This window comes from Corythoichthys intestinalis, chromosome 3, assembly GCF_030265065.1.
Source record: "Corythoichthys intestinalis isolate RoL2023-P3 chromosome 3, ASM3026506v1, whole genome shotgun sequence".
Taxonomy (NCBI): Eukaryota; Metazoa; Chordata; class Actinopteri; order Syngnathiformes; family Syngnathidae; genus Corythoichthys; species Corythoichthys intestinalis.
Window position 1 is genome coordinate 47346995 of NC_080397.1, and position 22101 is coordinate 47369095.

The window sequence follows — 22101 nt, forward strand, 5'->3', positions numbered from 1 at the left end:
GTTTTGAATCGTAAATGTTGAACTAACATAACACTTTCTGTATTTATATTTGGATCATTTATAATATCCCTACTGAGACTGGATCAATTGGGAAGACAAAATGTCCACAAGACCAAACAGACAGTGGTTATTAATGCTGGATATTAATGCCTCAGCTGTTGCTGCCCTTATTACCAAACCTTGTTCTTGAACACTATTATAATAAAAGAGTGATGACAGCTAAATGTCATATTCTTTGTCATCGTCTCAGCGATAACTGTTAAGCCCCAGCTCATACTTGTAACTTGCCGCTTGTATTAACTCTGGACTCCAGTGGCCCACAGTCAATGATGGATTGTTGTAGATTTGCACAGTGGGATGATGACCCCATTGTTAAAATACCACTGAGGTCTGACACATGCTGCTTAACTAACACCTTCACATACTGTGCATTGCAAATGATATTCGTATCCCTTATAGTCCTTGATTCTACTTTTAAGGTTTAAGAGACATACAGTGTTTTGTTTTTTTATAGGCATGTGCCGGTATGATAACCTTAAGCCAAAATATTGGTATTACAGCTCTAAAATGTGCTACTTTGAGGTATCTGGGTTAAAAAAAAAAACAAAAAACAAAAAAAAAAAACCTTTTTCCATTGAACAGGATTTTAAATTTTCAAACCACAGTAGCAAATTGGAAAATAAGCATAAAAACTGAAATAATCTAAATAAAATTAAAATATATGGAGTCCTTTAGGTGAGCCTAAACCCACAACCACAGCTCAACATTATTACCATCAGAACAAAAATAATTGAATTGTTTTCCATGAAAAGCACGCGTGTATGACTCGTACCATGTTTACGTTATACCCACACTCTTTCTCAACATAGACATAGTTGCCAGAGGAAAAAAAAAACACGTTTTACCACGGCTAGACACACTAAACACGCTAGAGTTAACTCGCAGGTGGTGGGAAACGTTCATGACAGTGTTTACTAACCTTTAATTTTGTATAAATACGAAATCATATTGGAGGTATTACCTCCTCGACAGCCACCCTCCGCAAACATGTTTTACGTGTCTGTTGGCCCCTCCTCCTCTAAGCCGTGTCCATCTGTAACTTTTCTGTAGCCGAAGTATTCCCATACCAGCGTTTTCTTAGATGGGGGAAAAATTTCAGGAGTTTCACCCCCTCCAGCCATCGTGTAGCACAGCTGACTCACTGACACTGTGCAAGTACCGGCAGGGGAGGGTTGAGCCTTGCAGCTGCAAGCAAGGGATTTCCCGCTGCATTTTTGCAACATAAAAAATAGCTAATAGTGTATGTACGATATGCCGGAAATTTTTTGCAGTTTTGAAACGGTGATGTTTTCATACCGCGGTATACATTGAAACCGGTAATCTGCACATGTCTAGTTGCTGACCTGTATTTCTAAGCTTTGCGGGTGATACACTGCATTATACTTCAAAAGACAGCAGCAAAATTTTACTTTACACAGAATTTTTCTCTCGCGCTGTCTTTCATTTGCTCGAATGTAAGCATGTAGAAAAAAGGTCAAGTTTATTTAAATTTTTCTCTTGACGTGTCTGTCACTGTTTCAATGTTGTCACATCATTATGTTTGAGATGAAAGGCAGTGTAACATATTGATTCGTACAGCGGGGCAAATAAGTATTTAGTCAACCACTAATTGTGCAAGTTCTCCCACTTGAAGTATTAGAATGTGGAGAAAAAAAACCTGAAAATCACATTGTTTGATTTTTAAAGAATTTATTTGCAAATCATGGTGGAAAATAAGTATTTGGTCAATACCAAAGTTCATTTCAATACTTTGTTATGTACCCTTTGTTGGCAATAACAAAGCCCAAACGTTTTCTGTAACTCTTCTCACACACTGTTGCTGGTATTTTGGACCATTCCTCCATGCCGATGTCCTCTAGAGCAGTGATGCTTTGGGGCTGTCGTTGGGCAACACGGACTTTCAACTCCCTCCAGATTTTCTTTGGGGTTGAGATCTGGAGACTGGCTAGGCCACTCCAGGACCTTGAAATGCTTCTTACGATGCAACTCCTTTGTTGCCCTGGCTGTGTGTTTGGGATCACCGTCATGCTGAAAGACCCAGCCACGTCTCATCTTCAATGCCCTTGCTGATGGAAGATTTTCACTCAAAATCTCTCGATACATGGCCCCATTCATTCTTTCCTTTACACAGATCAGTCGTCCTGGTCCCTTTGCAGAAAAACAGCCCCAAAGCATGATGTTTCCACCCCCATACTTCACAATGGGTATGGTGTTCTTCGGATGCAATTGAGTATTCTTTCTCCTCCAAACACGAGAACCCGTGTTTCTACCAAAAAGTTCTATTTTGGTTTCATCTGAACATAACACATTCTCCCAGTCCTCTTCTGGATCATCCAAATGCTCTCTAGCGAACCGCAGACGGGCCAGGACGTGTAATTTCTTCAGCGGGGGCACACGTCTGGCAGTACAGGATTTGAATCCCTGGCGGCGCATTTTGTTACTGCCCTTGTTACTGCGGTCCCAGTTCTCTGTAGGTCATTCACTTGGTCCCCCCGTGCGGTTCTGGGCTTTTTGCTCACCATTCATTTTGACACCACGGGGTGAGATCTTGCATGGAGCCCAAAGATCGAGGGAGATTATCAGTGGGCTTGTATGTCTTCCATTTTCTAATCATTGCTCCCACAGTTGATTTCTTTACAACAAGCCTTTTACCTATTGCAGATTCAGTCTTCCCAGCCTGGCGCAGGTCTACAATTTTGTCTCTGGTGTCCTTCGACAGCTCTTTGGTCTTGGCCAAAGTGGAGTTTGGAGTGTGACTGACAGAGGTTGTGAACAGGTGTCTTTTACACCGATAATGAGTTAAAACAGGTGCCATTAATACAGGTAACGAGTGGAGCCTTGTTAGACCTCGTTAGTTACCAAGTTAGACCTCTTTGACAGCCAGAAATCTTGCTTGTTTGTAGGTGACCAAATACCTATTTTCCACTCTAATTTGGAAATAAATTCTTTAAAAATCAAAAAATGTGATTTTCTGTTTTTTTTTTTCCACATTCTGTCTCTCATGGTTGAGGTTTACCCATGTTGACAATTACAGGTCTCTCTAATCTTTTCAAGTAGGAGAACTTGCTCAATTGGTGGTTGACTAAATGCTTATTTGCCCAACTGTAAATCTGCAAATTGATTTTTAAATTGTTGAATTGTTACATGCTTTTGTACCACGATTATAAAAAAGAATTTTAATGGGTAAACAATTTACTCACAATCATGCAATCAATCATTTTTTTATTGGGGGGGGGGGGGGTGAAGTTTAAGAGGACAGGGGGAATTAGTTTTTTTGTTTGTTTGTTGGTTTAAATTGATGACACGATTGTGCCCTCTCAGGCTTACACCATTGCTTCACAGCTGACTGCCTCAATGGAATAATGCCTGAGCCAAAGATAAATAGGCATGTGTGGGGCACCTGGAAAAAGGGGTTGGGCGTCCTGTTGCCCTGGCTGTGGGATTCCTTACATGCTCATTGGTTGGCACAGTATGTGTCATTGAAGAGGGGTGGTTTGTGGGTTGTATAAAGAACATGTGTTATATGACAGGTCCTGGAAAAAGGACTGAAAGAAAGAACATAGGCTGGCATTATTTTTTTCATAATCTTAATGACATTTTATTTTAAGCGTTTTTGTAAGAACAAAGACCCAATCTTGGAAATTCTCTAAGAGCCAAAGGATCTGGTATCGGTACAACCTAGCAGTCAGTTGCAACCATTGCTGCAATGCCTGGTGTCAACTTGGACTTCCTACCAGCTTCTGATGGTCCAGAGGCACTAGGTAGTCCAGATAGTGCTTGTTCTGCATCTGGCTTAGAGGAGGCCATCGGCAATCTCCTTTCACAGCAAGAGTATGAAGAAGAGCAGTTTGTTGAGAGGAATTTAGAAAGGGCACTGAGAAGTGTGGTGGAGGAGATCCATGCTGACCTCAAGGAATTTAGAAAACAAGTGGATACACAGCTTGAGCAAGCGGAGGTTCAAGTGATGCCTCTGGCCCAAGCGCTGGCTAGTTTGCAAGAGGAGAACTTGAGGCTGAGGATTCAACAGGAGAGGATGGTGAGGCAGGTGGAGGCTCTTTGCCAGGCAATGGGGCTTCCTGAGCTTTTATCAGAAATCATCTCAGAGCCTACCTCCAGCTCGCCATCGAGTGATTCACAATCGCTGAATGAAATGCTTAAAACAGCCCGTGAGGAAAACTCAAATAGTTCATCAGTGGATGCACCCCTTGTTGAGACCCTGGAAAGCAAAAATGTTGCCGATGACCCGGAGTCCACTTCAAAACAGGCGGACGCAAAACCAACATTGGAACCTGAGCTAGCACCAATCTCTCACCCTCCAGCCTTTGCGTCCTGCCGCTCTCTCTCTGCTCCCGCCCTGATCGGAAACATTTCATGGAACAGCAATTTGGTACTCATTATAGACCTCTGTGTTTAGTAGAAATCTATTTTGTTCTGGTGTTGGTGGTATTTGTAACTCATAGCTGTGTGTTTTATCTAAAGTTATAAATTGTTTTATTTTTTAACCCTGCACTGTAGTCCAGATCAATCCAAACTATTGAAATCTCAAGCTTTTCAGTAAAAGAACATCACCTTCGGAAATTCATGAGTATTGAATTAATCTTGGCTGTTTTTGTTAGGGCCATGGGGGACAGTGCAATCTCTCTCAAGGGCCCATACATTTTTTTGTGGATCTGATAGGTGCTGTCTGATTCCTGCTAGTTAAAAAGGGATGGACTCAAATAGGACTGATCAAGGCTATTGTCTATTAAGAGGTGTTTTGTTAAAGATTCACAGTCACTGAATATATTTTGGTCAACACTTAAGGCATTTCCTTCCCGAGCAACTAGTAGTTAGTGGTGGTTTCAATATCTTAAATACTTCCCGAATTTTTCAACTTCAAAATATAGAGTACGAGTAATTTAAATGTACATTTACTTTGGTTATTAGGTGTGTTTAGTTTGTTTACTAGCAAAGCATGCATGTTATATGTAATCTGTCATATTACAGTATTTTTTTTTTTCTTCTTTCTGAAACCTACTTTTGATCTCCAGCTTTACCCAGCAACTAAGTGTGCTTCAAAATGTTAATTTTTATATGCAGTGGTACCTCTACATATGGAGTTAATTTGTTCCAGGACCTTGTTTGTAAGTCGAAATGGTCGTATGTCGAGCAGGATTTTCCCATAAGAGTACATTATAATTCCATTAATTCATTCCACAGCCCAAAAACCTACACTAAATCCTTAATGAATACCGTATTGGCCCGAATATAAGACGGTGTTTTTTGCATTGAAATAAAACTGAAAAAGTGGGAGTCGTCTTATATTCGGGGTCTAGACATTATACCCATTCACGACGCAGGAAGGTGCCAGATATTATTGAAGTGAATGCTGAACTTGTGGAGTAATGTTCTGTCATGACAGATCTCAGCTACTCTCAAGTTTAACCAGCTTGCATTATTTTATTGCAATGTTTTTTTCTTATTCAGATTTGTTTTAAGACTACAGTTACAGTTAGACCTCACTTTGATGGTTAATGCAGTTATTGCAGTTTTGTTGTTTTATTACAATAGATTGGATTATTTACATTTCAAAAACCAGAAGCCATTCATTTACTAATGTGATTGCACTTTACATATTTAAATGTTCAGATATTAAGATTTGAATAAGGCAAAATAACATGCTTTTTCTCTCAAATATATTGTTATAACCATTTGTTTCAGATGTACTGTAATTATTTTCTGTATAAAAATTAATTTGGTGTTCAAAAAATCTTTTTTTTTTTTTCTTTCAAACTTGAGTCTTGAAAAAGAGGGGCTTGTCTTATTATCAGGGCCGTCTTATATTCGGGCCAATACGGTACTGCTGGTACTATTGCAAATAGCAATTACACAGAGCAAAACAAATAAATTATGAATAAAAATCATAATAACCGTCGAGATTGTAGACATTCTACGGCGGTATTGCCGAGCCAGTTTACCGGCGCGCACATCACGCTTATATTTTTCTATTATTTCAATCTTCATTTCAGTGGTAAGCCTCACCCTTTTCCCTAGGTGGAAAAGCGCTATATAAGTATAACACCATTTACCATTTTTTCCACCACCTGCTTTAACATTTTTGGATTGGATGTTGATTTCTCTCACAAGTACATCTGCCATGTGTCTGTCTTGTGGGAAAACAATCAAATTGCGACGCTGTCATGAATCGTCGTATTTCGAGCATGTTGTCAGATGTAGAAAGAAATGGCGAGTCAAATTTTATGTCGGGTGTCAAAAAGATAGTGTGTCGAGGTACCACTGTATGCTTTATGACAGCAGTGCTCAAAACTGAACTTAGCTTTTTTATTTTTTTCGTTGCTATTGGCGCTGAGCCCATGATTTAATCTGCCACATTATTCAGAATGTCAGATTTGTGCACAATGTTCTTCCTCTTTATTTGGTCAGCAAAATGTTCTTTTGTCCTCGTGGTTTTTACTATAGTTGGTAGCCTAAAACTCTCAACTTAGTGCAAATTTTAGAAAGGCTTTAAATCTTCCATAGAGTTAGTGTACATTCTCCTATCCACAATGCTGAATGGTGTCACATAAACAGTGAGTTCCTGGCAGCTATGTCACATTTACAAACCCACTGCCAGTCAAACTTAATGACCAAGTTACTCACGGGCTTTCTGTCTCTCTCTCTCTCTCTCTCTGCTATGCCTGTACGAAGCGAGAGGGTGGAAGAAATAATGAGCTATTTGGAGTGGGCAGTCTTTGAGAAGAGAAGATTATCAGAAGGAGGGAAAGATGCGGCCTTTGATTCAAGCCTATTATGGTGTTCACCTAAATCCCTTTGTGCCTATTATTTCGTAAATGTCAACAAACTCTGGTTGTGTTTCCTTAACATCACCCTGGTGACATAATGATAAAAACTGTGTTTACTTAATGCTAGAAAACTCATAGTATCCAACTATGGTCAAATTTTAGAAATCTCACAATAGATAATTCAGCATCCCTTATTGTGGCTGTTTGTCTTGTTCAGATGGAGACGGAGCCTATCACCACCTCAGAGCCGATGTTTTCATCCGGGCCCTCAGTTCAAGTACACATCCCCACCGTCCCAAATGGTTCTACAATCCAGGCCAGTGCTGAGGACTGTCCTGCAAAACTGACTGGTGACCAGTTGGCTGCCATTGAGGATGAAGAGCTCCTTGATAAAATGGTACTTCACACCCGAGTTGCAATTCCGAATGGTTTATAAGCCTACTTAATGACAAATACAACAACTACACACAGGGTTGGTGTATGTGCAGTAAATCCCGTCAACTGGGTTATATTTGGAAAATTCACAGCTTGTTGCTGTCTGTTGGCACTTTGTCATCAGTGCAGCATGCGTAAACAGTTGTGACCCCCTTTGTGTAAGGACTAACCTCTCATTGTAATTATTTGTATCTCATCCAACAGCTTGATGAGTCGAAAGATTTTGAGGAGAGGAAAATGATCCGTGCAGCCATGAGGGACCTTCGTAAGAAAAAGAGAGGTAATGAAAGGATAGGTCCTCTATTAACGTAATTTTCAGACTATAAGGCGCACCTGACTATAAGCCGCCACCCAACAAATTTGACACAAAAACGGCATTGGTTCGTACATAAGCCGCACTGGACTATAAGCTGCAGCTGTCCTCACTGTATTATAGGATATTTACATCAAAAGATATTAACTGGTAACACTTTATTTGACAGCATCATCATACGACTGTCATAAGACCAAATGAACCACCATGAAGCTTTGAACCAATTGGCTGCAAAGCCTCATTGCTTCAAAAAGCTTCATTTGGCCATCAGTGCTCCCTTGGGGGAGACAGTCAACCTCTGCTGTCAACACTGTTGTCATCCACCATGCCTAGCAAGCATTGCATCGCTACGGATGTAAATAATAATCAAAATTTATGTTCTGTTCTAAATATTTCTTCAGTTGCTGTTCCAGTTGTTTCATTAATTGTTAGTTATGGTATTTAGTAACACTTTATTTGACAGTGGCGCCATAAGACTCATAAGACAATCATAATTATGACATCACACTGTCATCAGGGTATCCGTGGGGTCTTTAAAAAGTCAAAAGAAGAAGAAGGGGGGAAAAAAAAAAAAAGAGTCTTAAATCCAATAATTTGAATTTCAGGCCTTAAAATGTCTAAAATGCTCCGAAAATCTCAGAAAAGGTCTTAAATACAATTTTGAAAGGTCTTAAAACTCAATTGACATTACTTTACTACTACTGCTACTACTACTGGTCGTGCGTCGTGCTCATTTGTATCACAGTGTGAAAGAGCTGGGAATAAATTCATTTACTGGTAGTCCCTGGATTGTGACGTACTCGATTTACGCGATTTTGACTTTACGATGCCGGAGTCTCATCCACCATTTTGTCTCCAATCGGTTTTTGGTGGCGTGTTCTGTCCTCACCAAACACAGACGGCAAACAAGGCAACTGTGGTTTTTGAAGGTTTTTACATCCTTCTCTTTGGACAATTTGTAAAGCTGTAACACACATATGTACACTTATGTTAACAATGACACACATTTTAACAATAAAACACTTGACATAAAACAATTGGAGTTCAAACGTCCATCTAGTCTGATCAATATGTAAATTAGCCTAATTTGCCTTACAAAAGTTTGCTAGTTTAATTGCAACGAATGCTAATATATTTACAATTCTCATAGCAAATCGTTCACACATAACTCCACAAACTGTAGCTCTAAACTTAATTACAAAGGCTTACAAAATCATACAGTATATTAGCTGAAACAACTTACAGCCTTATGCGGGTAAAACTGAAGCTCACCTGTCCTTTATCCATGTCAGATGACTCTGCTCCTCAGTCATACAAGGCGACAATTCTGCCAGACCCATTGCTGCCACCAGAGGGCAGTGTATCCTCCATCATTAAACAAAAAACAATACCTTTGGACAGTTATTTTGGAAATTCGGGTTACTTAGCCAGCATAGGGACGGACCTCATTCATAACCCAAGACTCCTTGAACATTGCAAGGGATTCTGGGCTTCCAATTTTCCTTCAACTTTATTGTATGTTTTTTGATGCTATCTATGTGAAATGTGTCTTAAATTTTGTTCATTATAGTCATAAAAAAGTATCTTAAAATATTTAATGCGGCTTGCTGAACCCTGCAGAGACTCTGTCATGAGAATTAATGAATGTTTTTAACAAATTTGTCTTCTGGCAAATTACTGTATCTCACTTTTGAATGGTTGTAAAAGATCAGAGCTGGACGTAAATAGAGTCAGTGACATAAAGTAATTTGCCGGATGACACTTAATGACATCTGTAATAAGCATACAGTAATGCCCATTATTGTGTCATGTCATTATTATGACTGTTTTATGACACAGTTGTCAAATAAAGTGGTACTTATTACCCAAATAAATCCAGAAATAAGATGCACTGGACTATAAACCACAGGATTCAAAATGAAGGGAAAAAGTAGTGTCTTACGGTCTGAAAATTACAGTACATCTAATCTATTACCATGTCTTAAAATCAACAAGGTAAATATGTTTACATTATAAACAAGCTCAGTGGTCATTTCGCAAATTTTTTTATCCACTCTGCCATCAGAGGCCATGTTGGGATGTACTCAAGAAGAAATAGGTAGGACTGGGTGCTTTGCAGTGAAGTTTAACACCTATTATGCTTGCATTTTTCATTTTGTCTGGGTGTGTGTGTTTGCACTATATTATCATTGTCCAAGACGTGCAATGCCGTAAGTCACACATCAGTTTGTTGAGCAATGCAGGTTAGGTTGACGCATGATTTTTTGTTTGAGAGTAGTGTTTGCCAACCACCATAAAAGGCTTTCTCCAAATTCACATGTTCATTCATGCAGATATTTGTGGAAGGGTAGTTTTTTTTTTTTCTGTTGGTATCATCTCCTTCCACTCTTTTTGTTGGCTTATTTGATCTTTGACTCTATCATCTCACCTATAGACCAGAGAGAAAAAGAACGCGAGACTCGTCTACAAGAGCTCCGGCAGCAAAGAGACGAGCGTTCTAACAAAAGTCGTGCCGGTGTTGGAGCAGGAGAAGTGGTGATGAGGAAGGTGGAGAAGTCTGCAGATGGGTCCACCCTTAGCCAAGTCACCAAGACAGACCGTTTTGCCCAGTCTGGTATGTTTTCCATGTACATTTCATTTCCTCCATATAACTATGCTGTTTATTCAAACCTGTTGAAAAAGAGCTAGAGTTCTCAACTGTCTGAAATCGTTTTTCGTGCTTAGATGATGGGAGCAGATCATCTCGCAGCACTGTTGTTGAGGCCAGCTATGTGCAGAAAACGGACAGTGAGTTACCCCTTATTTTCTCTTACGACTCTTACGACTTAGTAACATGCTTCTTCTTATGTTTTAGGAGGAACAGTCCAGTCTAAATCCTATAGCTATACATCTTCATCGTCCTCAAATACAAGCAAAAAAGTAGGCAGGTGTGTAGATTTTTTTTCAGTTGTTTCAGTGAACTTATAGTTGATGGTCATCACAAAAAACAATTTATTTTGGGGTTCTTGAGACTGGAACATGGCCCCCAATTTTTTTTTTTTTTCCAATTTTGATGAGGTTGTGATAATTGTTTTTCTAAGAGTCACCATCATTCAAAAAGAGTTACTGGTACTTTTTGAATTGATCTCATGCATTCAAACCTCATTGTTTTACATGAACAACACAATCATTACTATCCACAACCACAACGGTGATATCATGAATTTTTATTTGCTGAATTGAATAGCTTTATGCTGTGAGTGTATAGTTAAATAGAATGCCATAAATTCTGATTTAAATACGAAATAGAAGCCTTTATACTGGTAGTCCCCGGGTTACGAACGAGTTCCGTTCCAGTGCAGGCGACGTAACCCGAATTTCTGCGTATGTCTGAATTAACCCTTTAAGTACTCCTAAATCCCCCCCAAATCTCAAAATAACTATCCAAAAACATGTATAATTCGTTATCGTACTGTCCTTGCCAAGACATTGGAGCGAAGTCCTAGCTAGACGAGCGAGATCAGCTCTCAAATGATGACTTCAGATGTCCGTGTGGTTTCCCGAACTATTCAGCTGCTTTTGACACCAACACTTGTAGAATGAAATAAAAAAAATAAAAAATAAAAAAAAAAAGAAATTAAGGCAGCTTCATCTTTAATAACAGCAGTTGAAATTTGCGTTTATAACTAGCTGCTGATACAGCAAGAACAATCCTCACAAACAATTAGCATCTATCAGCGTCCGCACAACATAAAAAACAATCCCATAAACTCGCCCCAAGTAAAGTGCACTATAAACAGTACAAATGGTGTATTATACAGGTGTTTCCTCTGTGGATGCTTCACAAGCAATAAATGTGAGCGCAGGCTTCCAGCTGTAATCTTTGCCCTCTCTCACTCGGCTGCGCGACTCGCTCATGTGTGCACGCGTGCACTCTTCTTCGTGTCCACAAATACTTCGTGTGTGTATGTGCGCTCTTACTCGCAGGCAGAAGTACTACCTGCCCGACGTTTCCTGCGCCGAAATAAGAGCACACATCACAAAACAAAAGTCAACATTATTTAAAAAAAAAAAAAAAAAGACTGGAGACAAAACGGCGGACGAGACTCCGATGTCGTAAAGTCGAAACCACGCAAGTCGGGTACGTCGTAACCCGGGGACTACCTGTATTGGTAAAATTGTTTGCTCAAAAATTCTTTGATGAAATCTGCCACATTAATAACTTTCCAAGTGTAAAAGAAACTTTCCTGTAATTTCAGCCCTAGGTCCTTTCAACAATTTATTTAGGACTTTGTAGTGTATACTAGGGGTGTGACAAAATATTGAAATGGTGATATATCGTTATACTTTGTATCCCAAAAGGTTATCGATAGAGATATCATTTTAAAAAGGTGTCAATGTTTAAAAAAAAGTTGTCGATTAAAAAAAAAAAAAAAAAAAAGGAAATGGTAAATGATGTTATACTTATACAGCGCTTTTCCACCTTTCAAGGCGCTCAACCAACAAGTTGCTATCAAAATCTTCTACCATAATAGTGTCTTAGTTAACTCTAAGGCTGCCATTGACTGTGCTCGACGCCCAATCCATTTAGACCACGAACGTTCAAAACATGAGCATTCGCAGTCATTCTGTCCAATTTTCGGGGCATTTACAGGTCATTTCTTGTTGAGTTTGAGTCACTGCCTATTCATTTGGGTGATTCCTAGGTCACTTCCTGTTTTGTAACGCAAAATAAAAAGGAAGTGACCCATAAAATACCCCAAAATCAACAGGAAGTAACTGAAAATCAACAGGTAAATGACCTTAAATGGCCCAAAATTACCTTATTGCCCGGCATTGGCTGCCACTGACCGCCATAGACGTTCAATCCGTTTGAAGTGGGAGGGATGGCAGCGAATGAACGAATGTTCATTCGCTGCCACCCTCCCAGTTCAAATGGATTGGACGTCTACTAGTGATCAGCCCATTCCAATTCACAGCAGAAGCTTGTTTTTCTGTTTATTACTTGTTTGTAGAATATCCTAGAATGATATCCTGACCAATATATCGACAATCGTTGTTTCGCCATATCGTCAGATCGTTATCGTGAGCTTTGTATCGCAAATCGTATGGTATCGTGAGGTACCAAGAGTTTCCCACTCCTAGTGTACACAAACTGTATACCATACCGAGCAATACTTACTTGGACACACTGTACATTGTTGTGAATCACTGTGCTTATTCCCACTGTCACTGTCAAATATTTCAGAAAGATCAAAATAGCTGTGAAATAATCAATTATGAAAAGTTGTCTGAAATCCTGATTATTTCCTAATGAAGTTACACGTTTGTTTCAGTGTGTTTGATCGCGAGGACGAGTCATCGTCTCGCAGCGGCGGGTTAGCCGCGGTGGAGCGAAGGCAGGCCGAGAGGCGCAAGGAGCTGATGAGGGCACAGACTTTGCCCAAGACTTCAGCCATGCAGGCCCGCAAAGCCATGATAGAGAAGCTGGAGAAGGAGGGAGGCGGGTGAGGATAAACACGGAGATTGACTGACCAAAGAAAGAAAAGATTATTGACATAAACTCTTGTCTTTAAGCCCGGGACAGGGAGTTTCCAAAATAAACAAAGTGCAACGTTCCACCAGCTTTGGCGTACCTAACGCTAACTCCATCAAGCAGATGCTGCTCGACTGGTGCCGTGCCAAGACCCGCTCATATGAGGTGCACTACCTAGCCTTAGCTCACCACTCTCCTTTTATGCCACCCATTAAAAGTCAAGCTGAACCTGCTAATGCGCCCTTGGCCAGGATAATATCTAACTATCTAGAGAATGTTTCCATCACTTAACTGGCTCTGTCTTCTGTCTCCAATCAGCATGTGGATATACAAAACTTTTCATCCAGCTGGAGTGACGGCATGGCATTCTGTGCACTGGTGCACAATTTCTTTCCCGAGGCCTTCGACTACAGCGCCCTGAGTCCCAGCAACCGCAGGCAAAACTTTGAGGTGGCCTTCAGTAATGCAGAGTGAGTCCTAACATGGTTGACTCAATAGGTGATGAATGACTGGATAGTAAATGAGATGCTTTTCTGCTTTTAAAAAAATACACATATATGTACTAGTATTTTTTTTAAACGTTATGTAGCCACCAAACCGAGGGCAAGAACATTCAACAGCATACCTGCGTTCTCAGTTTACAATAGTTCTAACGTGACTTTTCAAGGCTAAAAACTGCATTCGCTATAAGAATACATCATCACAAAGCACAAAAAAGACAGTTACAGTATTATTTCCGTCATACTTTTTGGTTTCCGTAGTGGCAGGGGAAAAAAATCATTCATTGTTACAGTACTTATTTTGTTTATTATGGCTTAAAAGGGATTTTACATAAAAACAGAGGTGGATACATACTCAAGTAAGAGTAGCGTTACTTCAAAACCCTATTACAAAAGTAAAAGTAAAAGTCATCCAAAAACCGTGCTCAAGTACAAGTAAAAAAAAAAAAAAATCCAGTGAAAAGAACTCAAGTAACGAGTAACATTGTGAGAAACTGCTTATTTTTGTTATTTATTTATTAATTTTTTAAAATGGTATTTTTTTATCTCAGCAACCTATCTATATGAACTTTTGTTATAATGATATTGTGCAATAACCCATTACATAACCGCATTAAGCCAAAGAAATACAAAAAAATCAGTCATTGAATTTCTGCGAGAGAGAGAAAAAAAACATTATTTGTCCAAAGAGCATGACTGCCCTCTAGTGGAGTAAATAGGTCCTAGTTTGAATGGTGAATAGTTCCTTCATAATCACCATTATGAAATTAAAACGACCTGTTTTCAGTGATCTATCGGTGCCAAATAAAAGCTGGGAAAGAGGTTTAAATCCGCGCTTTCGAGTCATGTTGAGGGCAGCGCTCCATGTCAAATACTTCATTTTTTACAGTGATTTAAAGACTCCACGTCATTGAACAGGCCGGCGTGATCAAAGATTTGCAAGCTTGCGTCAGATTGGTGTAATGGACTCAGGGCTGTCAACAGACTTGCTGGGGCCCGGGGACAAGAGACCATTTTAGGGCCGCCCCATCCAAACCCCACGCCACCCCTGCCACCGGCTTGTCACAACAACATACGCAGTACTTTTAATGCTTTGCAAGCAATGACGGTGTAAATTTTCAAATTATTTAATGTGAATTGGACACTTAAATTTAACAGACCGTAATGTCATGTGACACAATATAAATAATTTCCATCTATTGTCCCATGTAGGCTACAATACAATACAACTGAGAGTGCTATGCCTGCCTGCTAAGCAGCAAAACAGTATAACTAAACATCATGTGCCTGACCCCTCCACATCCCTAGGGTTATCAAGCCCTCAAACAGTGATCCGCCTAGATTTTTTGACAGCAAATTCATTTATAACATGAGTGAAATCCAGCTTTTGAGCAAGCTCACGCTCAATGGAGAGCATGGCTAGGTTGTTAAGCCTGCCCTGTGGTATGGTGGAGCGTATTAGCGTTTGCTATAATACACAGTGTGTGGTAAACCCAAGAAAAATCCAGCCGCCGGACCAGAGTCTGTTCAGCCTCGCGCACCTGCTACCCACAGCGTGCAAAAAGGGAAAAAATATATATTTGAAATATCTAATATATTAAAGTTTTTTCAATATATATATCGAGTAGTGTATGTGTGTAATATATGTATTAGGGGTGTCAAATGATTAAAATTTTTAATCGAGTTAATCACAGCTTAAAAATTAATTAATCGCAATTCAAACCATCTATAAAATATGCCATATTTTTCTGTAAATTATTGTTGGAATGGAAAGATAAGACACAAGACACGGATATACAGTATACATTCAACATACTGTACATAAGTACTGTATTTGTTCATTATAACAATAAATCAACAAGATGGCATTAACATTCTGTTAAAGCGATCCATGGATAGAAAGACTTGTAGTTCTTGAAAGATAAATGTTAGTACAAGTTATAGAAATTTTATATTAAAACCCCTCTTAATGTTTTCGTTTTAATAAAATTTGTAAAACTGTCAATCAAAAAATAAACTAGTAGCTCGCCATTGTTGATGTCAATAATTACACAATGTTCAAACCCATAAAATCAGTCGCACCCAAGCGCCAGCAGAGGGCAACAAAACACAAGTAACAAGTGGACATGACTGTGCTGTCATTTTAACCTGTTTGAGCGGGGCATGTGCGTTAATTGCGTCAAATATTTTAACGTGATTAATTTAAAAAATTAATTACCGCCCGTTAACGCGATAATTTTGACAGCCCTAATATGTATATATATATATACATATATATATATATATATATCGAGTAAGACAGAATATTTAATTAGACATTGATTTAAATAAAAAAGAAATATGTGAATGTAAAGAAAAATACATTAAGGATCATTCAGGGGCCTCTATGGTCCTGAGGCCCGGGACAACATACCTGGTTGCCCCCAACTGTCGACGGGCTTGAATGGAGTCATGTGATTATTGTTGCGACGTCTCATTGGTGAAATTTGGTAGAGCAACTCTTGGCATCGCTGGCAAAAAAAAATTAATATGTAGAATGACGAGGAAAAATGTAAGACTCTTGTGTAGCCCAAAGTAGCGGATTAGAAGCGGTTTTATTTTCTTCACAAATCTGCTCAAGTAAAAGTAAAAAGTATGACTTAGTAAAACTACTCTTAGAAGTACATTTTTCTCAAAAAGTTACTCAAGTAAATGTAACAGAGTACATGCGTTACTACCCACATCTGCATAAAATTTTTTCTACTTCATTAGCATAGTATCCTGATAGAGCACGGCACATTCTGACTTAGAAATTGAGGCTGCGGCAATTGAACTAATGGTGCATAATAAACAGATGGCCTCAAAGAGTGAAGCAAAATAGACAATAGCCATTGTGAAAATGGTTACATTTGAAATACTAAAAAAGACAATAACTGTATTAGTGCTGCAACGATTAATCGATTAACTCGAGTATTCGATTAGAAAAAAAAGATTCGAATTAAATTTTGCTGCTTCGAGTATTTAATAAAGTGGCGGTGTAATGGTTTGTTTTTGAAAGTGTTTGCATTTAGTTTTATTAATTTGGGTGGATACACTGCCCTCTAGTCTGCCTCATTTTACATGGCCAAATCCAGCTGCTCCCTGTTAAGACCAACATAAGCTAGGTTTTTGTTTGAGCTAATGTTTTTTAATGCATTCGATATTTAGTTTAAAGGTATATTTAGCCAATTTTTGTGGTAATATGTGTCTGAACCATTTGTTAAGAGCATTGTTTAAAATAAAAGTGTTTTCTAGCATTTAAGCTAGTGGAAGTTTGCTTTGTAAGTTAGCCAATTGTTCTTTTGTTGTACATAAGTAGATCCTTATTTATTTCTTTTTTGATACTTTTTAAGGCTCAGGTATTTTAATTTTTTCATGTTTATCCGATTAGTCGACCTAACTAGTTCATTGATCAATCCTCTACTAAAATAATCGATAGCTGCAGCCCTAGTGTGTTATCAAGCGTAATGAAATTTTTAGGTAAGAAATTATTTTTTTTATATGATTTTATAAGGTTTAAGATTTTAAGAAGTTTTTGAGTAAAAACAGTAAAAAAGTTTTTTTGTTTTTTTCTAGTCACTTCTGAGATGCAATTCTTGGTTGTTTTCAACAATGTACATCGAAAATAAAGACATTGATCGACTGAAAATGGTTCAGTATTAGATGAAATGTCTTGTTTCCTTATGTATATTTATAATTGCTCCTTACCTAAAAAAAAAAAAAGTTTTATCCGATTACTCGATAGAATTTTCAGTCGAATACTCGATTACTAAAATATTCGATAGCTGCAGCCTTAAACTCTATACTAATATCAGGCAAATTTACTTCCTTTAACTACTTCTAAAATTATACCTCTAAACCTCCTTTCCTCATCTGTCTCACACAAGTCCCCACCGTGCCTCCCGCCATCTCATCACCTTGCTATACCACAGACTTGAAGGCAACTCAAAGAATTACCAGGTCAAAAAAATCCCCAAAACATCCGATCTTCGCCTTGCGATATCGTCTCCCTTCTGTTTTCTTTTTTCCACACGCTCATTTTGATTCCCCCTGTCATTATATCATACCATACCTGTGATGTCACCCAAGTGCACCACGTCCACATGATTTATGGACTTTTACTCAACCACAGTCACCATTTGTGTGCTTGTGTGTGGATGTGCACTCTTCACATGTACTGGCCCCACTTGCATTTTGTTGTCACATGGTCACGCGCACATACGATGCGCACACACACATTCACAACTGTGCTTTTAGTCACCTTTAGAATTGTTGTTGAATTGTTTTACCATGAACCAAAAATACCAAACAAAATGGCTAAATTAGCATCACTTAATGCTCATTTGACATTTTGTTGTATCTTCTGTATATGTTGTTGTACTGTATGCCACATTATGTATTGTGAGATTGAAGAAGCATGTGAACACAAAGCTAGTTGTATGATCACTGAGAATGTAATGTTGTTTTGTCTCTGTCCACTGAATATGTATCATGGCTGCTCACTGCATTATCTGTATTATCTCCTTAATGTCTTTCCCACCTGTTGTTGTCCTCCTGTGTGTTTCTATTCCCTCCTTCATCCTTGTATCGTTTGCCTCCTCCTTTCTGTCTGTGTCCATCTTCCCGTTCTTTGCCGGGCGCAGGAAACTATTGGACTGTCCGCAGCTGCTGGACGTGGATGACATGGTGAAGATGCGCGAGCCCGATTGGAAGTGTGTGTACACGTACCTGCAAGAGTTCTACAGGGGTCTGGTGACCAAAGGCCTGGTTAAAACCAAAAACTCCTCCTAAAGTTGCACCCTGAGCCTAAAAGCGAATGCATGGTGAGAGAGGGAAAAGGAGCCTCACTGTGCTTCTCATAAAATGTGTGTATGCGTTTTGCTGAGCCCCTGAATTTCCGGTCTGTGTTGAATGTAAGCAATATCCAAGGAAGACATTTTGTCAATGTTTGAGATAAGAGCCAAACATGGTATGCTCATGTCATTTTGTGGCTAGGTTGACCTGTTCTTAGACACTCTTAAAGGAACAAATATTTTCGCAGTGTTTCAAACAGACAGATCAGGAAACAAAACGGGGGTAGAAAAAAAATCATTGGAAAGCTTGTGGCTTTCTTTTAATTAAGTGATGGTTTACACATGTTAATGCATTAGGCTTTCAAACCCTTTTAAAGATTCTTTTAAAGCAATGGCTAATGCTTGTGGTGCATGCCTAAAATGGATCGACTCATTTTACTATGTTGATGTTTACAGTATGTTCTCATGTAGGAGGGCAGACTCTCATTGCCATTTTTGATAGACTGCATTATGTACCGATACTGGCACCATGTGGCCAATGTGTGTAGCGCTCTACATTTGACTAACATACTAGTCCGTCTAAAAAAAAATAGCATATTATAATTAAGTTCATTATTTTCTGTAATGTACTGATAAACATTAGACTTTCATATATTTTAGATTCATTACACACAACTTAAGTAGTTCAAGCCTTTTATTGTTCTAATATTGATGATTTTGGCAAAAAAGTCAAGAAAAAACAAAAATCCCTATCTCCAAAAATTAGCATATTTCATCCAACCAATACAAAAAGTGTTTTTTTAATACAAAAAAGTCAACCTTCAATTATATCAGCTATGCACTCAATATTTGGTCGGGAATCCTTTTGCAGAAATGACTGCTTCAAGCTCATCCACAGTGTTGGGTCTGGTGTCTCTCAACTTCCTCTTCACAATATCCACCACATTCTCTATGGGGTTCAGGTCAGGAGAGTTGGCAGGCCAGTTGAGCACAGTAATGCCATGGTCAGTAAACCATTTACCAGTGGTTTTGGCACTGTGAGCAGGTGCCAGGTCGTGCTGAAAAATGAAATCTTCATCTCCATAAAACTTTTCAGCAGATGAAAGCACGAAATGCTCCAAAATCTCCTGATAGCTAGCAGCATTGACCCTAGCCTTGATAAAACACAGTAGACCAACACCAGCAGCTGACATGGCACCCCAGCCCATCACTGAATGTGGGTACTTGACACGGGACTTCAGGCATTTTGGCATTTCCTTCTTCCCAGTCTTCCTCCAAACTCTGGCACCTTGATTTCCGAGTGACATGCAAAATTTGCTTTCATCTGAAAAAAGTACTTTGGACCACTGAGCAACAGTCCGGTGCTGCTTCTCTGCTTCTCTCCAGGTCAGGCGCTTCTGAGAGTGGCTTGATCTGGGGAATGCAGCACCTTTCGCCCATTTCCAGCACACGCCTGTGCACGGTGGCTCTGGATGTTTTTACTCCAGACTCAGTCCACTGTTTCTGTAGGTCCCCCAAGGTCTGGAATCGGCCCTTCTCCACAATCTTTCTGAGGGTGCGGTCACCTCTTCTGGTTGTTCAGTGTTTCCTGCCACACTTTTTCCTTCCCACTGAGGTGCCTTGATACAGCACTCTGGGAACAGCCTATTCGCTCTGAAATTTCTTTCTGTGTCTTAGCCTCTTGCTTGAGGGTGTCAATGATGGCCTTCTGGAGAGCAGTCAGGTCGGCAGTCTTGCCCATGATTGCGGTTTTGACTAATGAACCAGGCTGAGAGTGTTTACAAGCCTCAGGAATCTTTCGCAGGGGTTTTGAGTTAATTGGTTGATTCAGATGATTAGGTTAGTAGCTTCTATAGAGTACCTTTTCATGATATGGTAATTTTTTGAGATAGGGATTTTTGCTTTTTCTTGACTTTTTTGCCAAAATCATCAATATTAAAACAATAAAAGGCTTGAACTACTTCAGTTATGTGTAATGAATCTAAAATATATGAAAGTCTAATGTTTATCAGTATATTTCAGATAATAATGAACTTTATCACAATATGCTAAATTTTTGAGAAGGACAAGTACAGGCCAACAAGGTTATGAAAGTTGAACTTCAATCTGTATGAAGTTTACTCCTCTATTGTTGGTAATTAATGGGCTACATACAATACAGCTGATTAGCATTAGCTAGATGAAAGTATGCGGTGCCCTTAAAGTGCCTGTGACACAAAAAAAGCATGTTTATTTCATATTACACGCGGTATTTTATGCTCCTGAATGAAATGGACCGCTTGAATGTGCGTGGAAGCCATCGATATTTTTATTAAATTTTTTTGAATCCCGCACCATGAAAATGAGTGACTTCTGGCTCAAGTCTTAGGTTGAGGAAGAAGGCGTATGTGACGTCAGCGGTAGAGATTATCTTCACAATACAGCCATTACAATTGCATGCAGAAGGACTGCGGATTCAGCTGATTTTGCGGATTAATTCGTTTATATTTTGAGTCACGCAAGGCCAATGTGCAGCAGGCTTTTGTTGCCACACCAGGGAGAGTTGTGTAAGACTTTTTGGATTTCCAAAAGCTCCTTGTTCACCGCAATGGGCAAAAGTCCGACAACCGAGGAACCATTGGACGGACAAGGAAGCTTAGTGTTTTATATGATATTAATTCTGGGATCATGCCAAACGTTTTAATAAAAAGGTGGCTTGCATTTTGTTGATGACAATACTCCCTGTCAACCGAGACGGCCACAGGACCGCTTGGCGCACACCATGGCTGCCGGCCGATAAAGGCGTGCCGGCCTACAGAGCGCTTTCCTTGGCTTGGCCTCGAGAAGCCCCCCCACTCTAGTCTTGTGTCCTCGATTGTGTAGACTTCCAGCCCCTTCGGTCCTTTCGCGTGCCCGCCGTGAATGCTCTATTTTCGGCTTGGGCTCGGGCAGCCCCCCAGCTCTCGTCTCATTCTCGATTGTGTCCATCTTGTTGTTTTGTCGTTTCCCCTTCTGTCCCCGGCGACGAGCACTGCCTGCCCGCTGGAGCCGCAGTAGAACGACGAGCCGTAACTCGTTCGCCGCCGGGGGCTGGCCGATCGGTGAAGACAATCGGCCTCGCCACCGTGTGTGACATGAGTCTGGGTAGTATGTCGGCTAGCTGTCACACCTCCCATTTTGTTTACATTTTCGGACATTCCCCTTCTCTCACTGGTGATGAGCACTGCTTGCCCGCTGGTTTGCCCGCAGCAGAACAAGCTGTAACTTGCTCGCCGCCGGGGGCTGGCCAATCGGTGAAGACAATCAACCCTGCCGCCGTGTGTGACATGAGTCGAGTAGTTTTGTGTGATTTTCCGTTTTCGAAAGGTGAAAATAAGACTCGGAAAAGCTGCTTGGTTCGGGTTAGCATGTCGGCTAGCTGTCAGGCCTCCTATTTTGTTTATGCTCTTTCCTCAGTCTCCGAAGCCGGGGCAGGGAAATGACAAAAGCCGGAGTAACTCTGGTGGCATAACATACCTTCCGGGAGAGGAAGAAGTCGGCAGTTTTGACCATTATGCAGTAATTTTGCCCTGTCGTACTGATTTAATGCATTTTAAAAAAATTCATATTCCATTTAGCATAAGACTGGTATTTGTCATGATCATACCATTTATTTAGTATTTGGGGAAAAATACTTAGATAAAAAGAATATCCTGTAAATCATTGG

The 22101-nt window shown here is 39.7% G+C and overlaps 1 protein-coding gene across 8 annotated transcripts in view; it reads left to right on the plus strand.

Annotated features, from left to right (window-relative positions):
- The window catches only part of smtnb (smoothelin b), a 128941-nt gene that overhangs the window by 102324 nt on the left and 4516 nt on the right, over positions 1 to 22101 (plus strand). For 3 of the 8 annotated variants that reach the window (XM_057830838.1, XM_057830837.1, XM_057830845.1), the window contains 10 exons: positions 7060 to 7239; positions 7482 to 7557; positions 9656 to 9688; positions 10025 to 10204; positions 10315 to 10377; positions 10445 to 10517; positions 12906 to 13076; positions 13147 to 13270; positions 13424 to 13575; positions 17511 to 18247. In XM_057830838.1, coding sequence (XP_057686821.1) covers positions 7060 to 7239; positions 7482 to 7557; positions 9656 to 9688; positions 10025 to 10204; positions 10315 to 10377; positions 10445 to 10517; positions 12906 to 13076; positions 13147 to 13270; positions 13424 to 13575; positions 17511 to 17667 — 1209 coding nt within the window. In that variant the 3' untranslated portion in view covers positions 17668 to 18247. The other 5 variants (XM_057830840.1, XM_057830839.1, XM_057830843.1 and 2 more) reach the window with 5 other exon arrangements.